Source organism: Montipora foliosa, chromosome 11, assembly GCF_036669935.1.
Source record: "Montipora foliosa isolate CH-2021 chromosome 11, ASM3666993v2, whole genome shotgun sequence".
Classification (NCBI taxonomy): domain Eukaryota; kingdom Metazoa; phylum Cnidaria; class Anthozoa; order Scleractinia; family Acroporidae; genus Montipora; species Montipora foliosa.
The window spans coordinates 11,199,701-11,210,257 of NC_090879.1; the positions used below are offsets into that span (position 1 = coordinate 11,199,701).

The following is a 10,557-nucleotide window of genomic DNA, read 5'->3' on the forward strand; positions in this document are numbered from 1 at the left end:
TTTATTATTTTTATTATCATTATTATTATTATTATTATTTTTATTATTATACATATTATTCAGAAATAAAGATATCATAGTTCTCAAAAAGTCCTTCAAATTTAGAAAAACCAGGACATCACGAAATCAGGAATCAGGACATCACGAAACTCTATTATTTCCGAACAGTATGTGCGAAAACTTCAATTTTTTACTTTATGATGCGTACAAAGAAAGTTTTTCATTAATGCTCGCAGAAAAATGTATGTGTTTTAATTGCATTGATTTGGTCATTAAAATCCTTGTTGAGAAATCAGAAGTCTACGTTAACAGCACACACCAGGGGCCGGTTGTTGGAAGCCTGGTTAGCGCTAACCGTTGGTTAAGAGGTATCAAATCCTATACGTTTCCATGGTATTTAACGCTGGTTAGCGATAACCATGCTTCGAGCAACCCGGGCCAGGGCAACTCCTTAGCATCTGGCTAGAAATATTCTTCTTACTTTTTCCTCCGGCCGCGCGTTAGCCAGTTGATAAGGGCCAGTCTCTTGCTTTCTTATTCGCTGAGAAACATTTACCTTGGTTTGAATACTTTTGCTTTTGTGTAATTTTTCCAGCTTTTTGGTGTTCTGTTTCAGTTTTTCTTATTGTTTTCTTTGAGACTATCAAATCCACTGTCATCCATTTTTGTTTTGATTTGTTTGCTCTGAGTCGTTCCGGTAGAGCCTATGGAGGACAATTGGGATTAATTGTATTGCTCTTATCTATTAATTAAGTAGAATCGAGTAAAGCCGTGATCAGCGAATCCTGAGAACAAAACTGCAATATAAGCTAAAATGGAATTCATTGAATTGTTCTTGTTTAATTCGAATGCAGTACTGTTGCTGATAGTACTCAGTTAAAAAGTAGTATGAACATGAGTACCACGTTACCCAGTTTTGGACTAGTTTTCATATACATTGCGTTTCATGTTTTTATTTCTAGGGATCTTTATAACAATGGAATAACTCAACTCCCAGAAAATGTTTTCTCAGGACTCACACATCTATTTTGGCTGTAAGTATATTGCCCCAAGTAAACTTTTAAGATATGACACAGCTTTACGCCTGGATACTCCACAAAGCATTGTCCACTGTCATCTATTTTTCCTTTGATTTGATCGCTCTGAGTCGATTGTGCGGGCTCCATGGAGGTCATTTGGGCTTAATTGTTCTGCTCTTATCTAAGTAGAATCGAGTACAGCCGTGATCATCGAATGCTGAGAACGAAACTGCAATAAAAGCTAAAATTGAATTCCAAGGAATTGTTCTTGTTTAATTCGAATTCTGTACTGCTGCTGAGTGTTCTTTAAAAAGTAGTGTACCGTGAGTTAAAACTTCGTTACTTAGTTTTGGACTAGTTTTCATGTACATTACGTTTCATGTTTTCATTTCTAGAAGACTTGATAACAATGAAATAACTCAACTCCCAGAAAATGTTTTCTCAGGACTCACAAGGCTAACTGGGCTGTAATTGTATTGGCCCAAATAAACTCGCCTTTCACAATATAACATGGCTATGTGCCTGGTCACTGCATAAAGAACAGTGTGAGTTACTTACAAAGCGACTCACACAGCTGATTTAAACTAAGTGTCAATAGTAATAAATAACCCTTTTTGGGTCTAAAATTAAAGATGCATTTAGACCTTAATCTTGTAATATTAATCTTTAATCAAAATAATTGCCACTAGCGCATAAATGCTAATCCTGTTTTTCCAGGATGTCATTTTATTCTTTTTGTAACACCTATTTATGCCCTTTCTCCCTCTCCAAATGAGGAATACCTTTAAATGTTGGGCTGCATTACCTGATCTCGCTTGCTGGGCATTTAGAAAAAGATAGTAACCACCAAGTGGAGTGAAATGGCTCACGACAAAGGCCCAGAGCCCGTTTAATCAAAAAAGTTTTCCATTTAATTACAAAATTACTTGGTTCAAGAAAAAATCTAATAAGCCTCGTAAAGGCGAGGGCACAAAACTCGCCATGCAGAATGATGGATATCATACTGCCGCCCCACCCGAGGGAAATGCAGCCCCCCAAAATTTGGACAAAAACAAAAGCATCTTTACTTGCCAAAAATCCGAAAGATATAAGAGGTCACATGCGCCTCCTCGACGAAAGTTTATCTATTCCAACTAAGGAACTAGAACTGCTGCCCTTGCAAATCAGTTCAAGTACCTATGGATAAGAAGGTGTTCAGAGCTACAATTGAATGCCTAATACGTCTATTTGGTCTTAAAAGAGAAAATATAACTGAAAAGAAGAGCTGCTGCTCTTGCCAATCAGTTCAAGTAGCAAATTGGCAAGAAAGTAGTCAGTTTTTGCCTAAAATACTAAGAAACCTTGTATTAAAATAACTGCACGACCAAAGAGAACTGCCGTCCTTGCAAGTCAGTTACAGAAACCATGAAAAGAAAAGAAAAATCAGGCCCTTAGCCTAGAAGTAGGACAATGGGGAACAGCTGCCCATGCTGATCAGAACCCCATAATCCTATGTATATAAGTACAGGAAATGATGGGACTGCTGCCCTCACTATTTAGTCCCATCATTTTCAAGTAACCCTTGCACAGCCTCCCCCGCATGCTATGCAAGAATTACTTACAAATATTATTATGTTGTATTATGTGGAAAGCGACGGTATTCTAATACATTTTAAAAAAAGGCATTCGACTTCCAGCGACCCAAAGCCCTTATTTGAGCATCAGACATTCCCAACTCTGCAGTAAATGAGGCGGTACCAATGAGAAAGCTAGGACCTTTATAACGGGTGGAGTCCAGTCCACAAGTCGTTAATGAAAGACAAAGAAGGTCTGCAGAAACTTTTATATGAAAGGGATTTTTATCTGGATTCAGGAAAGGTGGGCCCGGTCTTTTTCCTCCAGCAAAAATTGCGCAGGCCAACAAGAATTCTGGCGATGCAAAAAGATTTTAAGGGGACGTTGGTTGTAGCTGTGTTGGAAATTGCCAAAAGTAATCTTTAGAGCGACAACATATTTGGAAAAATCAACCAGTTTAGAAACATTATGAGCCTGTAGTATAAGATTGCTACCATCCTTAGCTGAGTTGTAGGTCATATCACCAATTCTAAGGAAGGCAAAGAAGGCTGTTGTACACATGGCTCTAAACTGACAACATTGATACTCAGAAATAGAAAGTACAGCGGAAGACTCAATCAATTTTTGGAGAACTGGGATAGTAATAGGCAAGCGAGCATCTAAACGGTAAGCAAGTTTGTTATAACCCTTGAGCATTTGAACGAGGAAGACGGCCTTTGTAGGATCTGAATAACTGAGAAATTTATGTGAGTAAACAAGAGCAGACACGTAGGAACTTAGAGTTGATGAAGCATAATTTATATTATACATGAAAGCAATAAAAATAGCCAATTTATGAGGTGAGATGGGAAAGGAGTTGGAAACGAACTGGAAAATTGTGTTTAAGAATTGGTAAAAAGGCTTCCAAGCACACCGATAAGTTGGAATAGAGGAAGGTTGGAGGCTGGACCTAGCAAGCATGGACACTGTTGAACCGATGCTGATTGCCGATGCTGGGGAATCTCTGTAGGCAAGGGGTCCATGTGAGCTGGCGCTAGTTGTCTGAAGGTCTACACCTGCAAGCGAGACAGAGCATCAGCTAGGTTGTTATGAACTCCCCGGATGTGCCTAGCCTTGCAAAGAATATTGTGATGTAAACATATTGAAATAAGCTTCCGAACAAAGGCCATCAAATATTTATCCTTGCATGTTTGTCTGTTGATCAAGTGAACCAAGGATTCATTATCAGTAAAAAAAGCAATATGCCCTGATTACCCACGGCTTCGCCGAAAGGTACATTCTTAAGACAATAGGTTGCCAGAGATATCGGTGAATATATTTAATTTGGAGGAATTGAGACATAAGTCTTCCAAGAAAAAAAACCTTCCATTGAAATCCAAGAAAAAGGACAGCAATGTTTTGAGACCCTCTTTTACCTCGCGATTAAGTCTAATGTAATGATCCGGCAAACGCACACCCACCGTCAAGTCAATTAGACGTATTAAAAAGGCTCGACCTGGCCTTATCACTGAACAAGCAAAATTTAGGAGGCCGTTGAGGGACTGCACCTGCACTCTCTTGGGGATTCAGGATGGCTTAGTGGTTAGCAACCGTGCTTTCCACCTGTGCGAGCCGGGTTTCAGTCGATCTCGACCTGACTCCCAGGGTTTTTCTCCGGGTACTCCGGTTTTCCTCCCTCAGAAAAATCGACTCGCAGCCTATTCTATCTGGCTGTGGTGCTGTGCTCCGAGGTCATACATGGGTCGTATTCAGGGGCCGTGCGCCTAGCCTGCAGCACAGCTCTCTCGGTCCCTTAGCAATTCAGTCTCCGACTGCGAGTAAGGGTGTTTAGCAGGTCAGGTATTATTAAGGTGACCTTTTTGCGGTGGATAAAATCTGAGATCTGGGGAATACACTTTGCGATCTTATCATGAGGTAAACAAGCCTCCAAAAGAAGGGAGGCCAATTCAATACCCGCAAAAGACATGGTAGTGGAAGGGCCACACGTCTTCTCTGGTGCTATGGGAATACCCAGGTAAGAGCAAAGTGACATTAACAAATCCAACTGTTGTTGACAGAGTTGCTCAGTAGAAGCAACTAGGAGGTAATCATCAAGCCGGATGTGTAAAATGTAATAAATGTTTAGCTTATTACGAGCAATCGATTCCACAGCAGTGCTAAACATTTTAAAAGTTAACCGGCAAGTGGAACAACCCACTGGCATGCATCGGTCATAGTAATACAGCCCCCTCCACTGCATCCCAACGAGACCGTAATCATCAGGCCCCTGTTGTTCGAAATCCGATTAGCGTTAGCCTACGATTAAATAGTCCTAATCAACGGAATAAATTTACCCTTCGATTAAATTCTGTTCCTCAAAACTTGATTAACACTATCCAAGGAATAAACTAAGGGTTAAATTTAACACACCTAGCAAGGTGGATTAACTCACTAATCGAGGGAAATTTTCCCCAAACAAAAAAAGATGGCGGACCTACTGTTTGGTGGTTTGGGCTTAATGCCGGGTCCAGTTAGAAGAAAAGCGAGAGAATTCAGGCTCCACGATGATTTTTCTTTAGACGAATACACTGACGACGAGTTCAGAAGTCGATATCGTTTTGGCCGAGAGTCAATTGAACTTTTGATCGACCTTCTTCGTGACGACCTTGAAAGGGCCACCGCTCGAAACCATGCCTTGTCAACAACTGTACAAGTCCTTGCTGCGTTGCGGTTTTATGCCTCCGGAAGCTTTCTGCAAGTTATTGGAGATACCATTGGTTTGTCAAAGTCGACCGTGTCTCGCATCATCAGCAAAGTTTCCTATGCCCTCGCACAAAAACAAGTACACTTCATCAAGTGGCCATCGAACAAAGCCGAAATTGTTCAAACTAAAGGAGGCTTTTACGACAAGGGAGGGTTCCCTGGGGTGATTGGCTGTGTGGACGGCACGCACGTTAAGATTCAGGGACCAACCGAAAACGAAAATGACTATGTCAACCGAAAGGGGTTTCATTCAATTAATGTGCAAGCGATTTGCAATCACAAAGGTATGTAAAAATGGCATTCAACAAATTTAAGCTTAAGCTTACAACAGAAGCCATTATTACTATTCATTTAGTATAAGCTAAAATTCATCATGCAAGCTGCTGTAGGATCCGCTAAAATGTGGTTCAGTTGAATGTAAACAACAAAGTTGCGCTGCCTTCGTGACAGCGCGCGTTGTCAATTTCAAATGTGGAATGTGAGGGAGCTTTTACAGTAAACTTGGAATGCGACAAATTTTAAGATATTAAATTCAAAGACTTATCTTTTCCAGGCACGTATCCAGACTTTTCGCTCGGTCAGAAAAAGTAAAGCGGCTGTCAAATCAAAACAACGTAGACAACGCGCCAAAGAAAAATAAAATGGCCCGTCGTCTGTGTGCAAACGTAATCACATGACAAGTTTCGTAACCTAGGAACAACCGTATTGTTTACATACCTGTCTCAAACGCATTCAAGCCGCTGAAACCTGACGTGTCTTCAAACACTTCAATAATCTCTCTACTTGAAGCACTTATGGGTTTCGGCGGCGGCCCTCCCCTAGTCTTCTTCGACTCTCTCTTGAATTCAGAGAATTCTTTTTTCGCGGTACTGTGAAGATTTTTCCACTTCTCCTTCACCTCGGACACCGTACGGTTTGCTGTTCCCACTGCATTAACAGCTCGCGTAATGTCTTCCCAGATTTCTTGTTTCTTTTTGTTGGTGACGTTATTTGTTAGTTTAGACAGAATAGTTTCAAGGTTTTTTTTAACATTTTCAGCGATCACGCCAATTTCGTAAACGGAAAAGTTGGGTTTTCCTTTTCTTTCTTTTGCTTCGGAGTTGATTTCTTCACGTTCCGCGACACATTCCACATTATTTTTTTCGCCCGCGTAGCTGCGAAGCGGCAAATAACTGGTTTTACTGGTTTAATCCGAGCTTAGTCGGGGGATAGTTAATCGAGGATTAAATCTGCTATCAAAAACAGCTTTTTATCCTTGGATTAGTTATCCCAGCAATAACAAATTTAATCACGGAATAAACGCTAATCATGGGTTAGTTTAATCGGCTATCGAACAACCGGGGCCAGGGAGAATGGGGATAATCAGGAATGCATTTTTAACATCTGTCTTGCCCAAAAAACAACCTGGACTAGCATTTTTAATCAGTTGGAGGGTCTCCTCAATTGTAGCATATTTAACACTGGTATGATCTGAGGAAATGCCGTCGTTAACAAAGAAACCGTTAGGAAAAGACAAATGATGGATTAAGCGAAATTCACCCAGACCTTCTCTGGGACTAAGCCGAGAGGTGAATCCAGAAGGCAGTTAGAGGAGGAGGCTGGAAAGGACCTGCCAATTTATGGGCTTCCAGCTCTTTTTGGAGCTTAGCATCAACAGCTGACATTAAATTCGCAGCTGTTCGAGATTTACTCTCCCCTTGAAAGTGAGCCGGAAAACCCTGAGTAAAACCAAATGACAAAAATTCAACAGTGGAAGGGTTGTACCTATCTAAAAGAAACCTAATCTCTTCACTTTTACTGGAGTGGGGAAGCTGGGAGGGTGAGGACTTGGCAGGTCGGAGCTGAGAACTGGCAATTCTTGATGAGCCACGAAAAGTGCATTTTGAAGTTGGATGTGACCCCTCGCACTTTCGATCCTTATGGAATTTAAAACAATATCCTTTCGGGACAAAATCTGCCTTTCCTTTTCGTGGATGAGCTGGGTTTTGGAGTGGTCGTCGCAGAGAAACTTCCTACTTAAGCCACAACTCGCCATGGATTCGATCCCAGGCAAGAGCAGCACGGTGTGCCTGCCTCAGAAAACGAAAATTCTCGTCGTAAAATGTCCAGTTGTGGCCCTTCCCAGCCAAGTCCTGGATTATCTCCCCATATTTCATGAGGGCGGGGGCCTTATAAGGGAGTTGTTTTGTGTAAGCCCCCACAAGAACACGAAAACTGCTTAGCGTTGTTTCAATTGTCATTACTTTTTTGTTTTTAGACAATGGTTCAAGGGAAAGAGGGGGATTTAACTACTCTCTGAATTATTAACGGTTATTCCATATTGATCGGCCAACACAGGGTTGGCAAGTAGTGAACCAAAGTCTACATATTCAACCTTCCAAAGTTTCGCCCGTATTTTTTCTGATAAACGGGCATTCACTGGTAGACTCACGGATTGAAACAACTGACCTGGCACCGGGTTGGATGCTGAAACTTGGGGAATCCGCCCTGTCAAGGCAGCCGAAGCATCGGCCAAGCTATTTTGAACAACAGTGGAGGAAGCCTCCTCAGTATTCTGGCCAACGGAGGAACTGACTGGAACCTCTTGTAAAGTTGATAATGCTGCTGGAGACGGATTGCTGGAAGCCTCAGCACTAGATAAACGACAGGAAACTTCCTCTGCAACTGGGGTTATCAAGGTCTCCATACACTGTGGTGATAACATGGATTGCACCGACTCTGCTAGCACAAACTCATTTGGGTGGGTAGAGACATCAGGGTCAGGCACTAATGCGATAGACTGAACTTGTGTTGACCGTTCTGTCCTTGCAGGAACAGCCCCCACAGCCGCGCTGCTGGCTTAGACACTGGATCAAGGGCTGCTACGTTTCGTGAGGGTAGTTAAGATGTACAGCGACTGGACTTGGCGTTTGGCATGATGACAATCTGCAAAACCAAAACACAGGACCCAGAACCAAACGAAAACCAAAGCAGCAAGACTGTATTATACTAAATGAGATCGAAAGGGTGAAGTGGGAAGGAAATTTAAAATTAACCTAGCGGGCACACAAAACCATGTCAAGACACAAAGTCGACGCGTTAATTGACCCTTGATGCCAGAATAGAAAAACAAAGCTAGCATAACTACATATGACTAGCCACAAGCCTGCATAACTATATATGGCTGACCATAGAAGAACAGGGCTAGGATATCTACATATCACAAGCCAGCATAACTACATATGCATAGCTATGAAAGAAATAACACTAGGATAACTACATATCACTAGCCACAAGCCAGCATACCTACATATGCATGGCTATGAAAGAAATCAAGCTAGGATAACTAAATATAACCAATCACCAGCCAGCATAACTACATGTGCATATACCACTAGCAGAAGCCAGCATAACTACATGCGACCAGCACAAAATTATTCAATCATAACTACATATGACTAGAGAGAAATTTGCGAACATAGCAAGAGATATGGAAACCCTGCTGGTGAAAATGAATGGCTCACAATAAAAGATCAAACATAGAGAACCTAAAACATTACTATGGAAATAACAGCCACTTTGTTAACAAATGAGGTTTAATTCCTCCTGAAATACACATAAGGCCAATAAAAAGGGCAAAAATAAGAGCCAAAAATCATTTCGAAGAAAATTATCAAACATGACTAAAAGCCAGCGTGAAAAACAATGGGTCAATTCTCGTGAAGACCGACAGCTTTATTGTCCGCTAAATAGAAATCTTTATGGGGATTATTAAACTCAGGATGACGAAAACAAAAAACGTTGGGTAAATCAGCTAAAACAACACTAACATATTGGTTCAGAACCGTTGCGTTACGCCAAAACGACATAGCATGCGGAAAGAAAATGCTACTAAAAAATCGCACTTAGGCAGACGCAGCAGATCTTCGATCGCAGAGCCGACCGTCTGCGGTGGAAGTTTCAAAAGGTCGTTAGAACCTATTTCCAAGATAGCAATATCTGGAGCAAGGTCCCTGACCGCGTGAAGGTCATTCGCCCGTAGCGTCTGCACAGTTCGTCCGCCAATGCCATGTAAGCAAACCGAAGCAAACATTAGTTTTGGCGTCCAGGAAATGAAAAAATATCGAATAAATTCGTATGATTATTACTATAAGTACTATTTTTATAGTAATGGAAGTAATAATGATAATGATGAAAATGATATTTTAATAAGTATTTTGTCCAAATGGTTCCATAAATTATAGAAACGAACACTTTTTATACACCACGGATATAAGTTGAAGTTGAAGTTCCAAGGAGACAAGCTTTTTGTAGCGTTCCGAAATGGGTTTTTTCGCTAACTTGAGTAAGCCAAGATTCGAATATTTTAGAGATTGTCCCAAGCGATCCAATCACAATAGGTATAACTTTAACTCCTTTACAGTTCCAAGTTCGCTCCAATTTCATATTTTACGTCTTGATAACGGCTAATTTTCTCTGTTTCCGCTTTTAGGATTCTCGTATCAAAAGGATATGTTACCTCAATAATCACATTATTATTATTATTATTATTATTATTATTATTATTGTTATTATTATTATTATTATTCTTATTTAGATATAAAGATTTTATAGTTCTCAAAAAGCCCTCTAAATTTAGAACAATCAGGACATCATGAAATTCTACTATTTCCGAACACTATGCGCAAAAACTTCGATTTTTTACTTTATGAGCCGTACGGAGGAAGTTTTTCATTAATGCTCACGGAAAAATGTATGTGTTTCAATTGCACTGATTTGGTCATTAAAATCCTTGTTCAGATATCAGAAGTCTACGTTAACAGCACACACTAAGGCAACTCCTTAGCATCTGGATATTTTTTTAATTTTTCCTCCGCCCGCGCATTAGCCAGTTGGTGAGGGCCAGTCTCTTGTCTTATTATTTGCTGAGAAAAGTTTACCTTTGTTTGAATACTTTTGATTTTGTATGATTTTTCGAGCTTTTTTGTATTCTGTTTTAGTTTTTGTTATTGTTTTCTTTGAAACCATCAAATCCACTGTCGTCCATTTTTGTTTTGATTTGTTCGCGCTGAATCGTTCCTGTAGACCCTATGGAGGACAATTGGAATTAATTGTATTCCTCTTATCTATTAAGTAAGTAGAATCGAGTAGGGCCGTGATCAGCAAATGCTGAGAACGAAACTGCAATATAAGCTAAAATGAAATTCACTGAATTGTTCTTGTTTAATTTGAATCACAATATGACACAGCTTTGCGCGTGGAT

General features: G+C 40.5%; 1 protein-coding gene across 1 annotated transcript; it reads left to right on the forward strand.

Moving 5' to 3' along the window:
• The first annotated feature begins 5,037 nt into the window (after window positions 1–5,037).
• Window positions 5,038–5,607, forward strand: LOC137976667 (putative nuclease HARBI1). Its single transcript, XM_068824031.1, has one exon. The coding sequence runs from the start codon at window positions 5,038–5,040 to the stop codon at window positions 5,605–5,607; it is 570 nt and encodes a 189-aa protein (XP_068680132.1).
• The last annotated feature ends 4,950 nt before the right edge of the window (window positions 5,608–10,557 follow it).

Coding starts and splice junctions, on each gene's coding strand:
- LOC137976667 (XM_068824031.1), top strand. CDS start 5,038: ATGGCGGACCTACTGTTTGGTGGTTTGGGCTTAATGCCGGGTCCAGTT.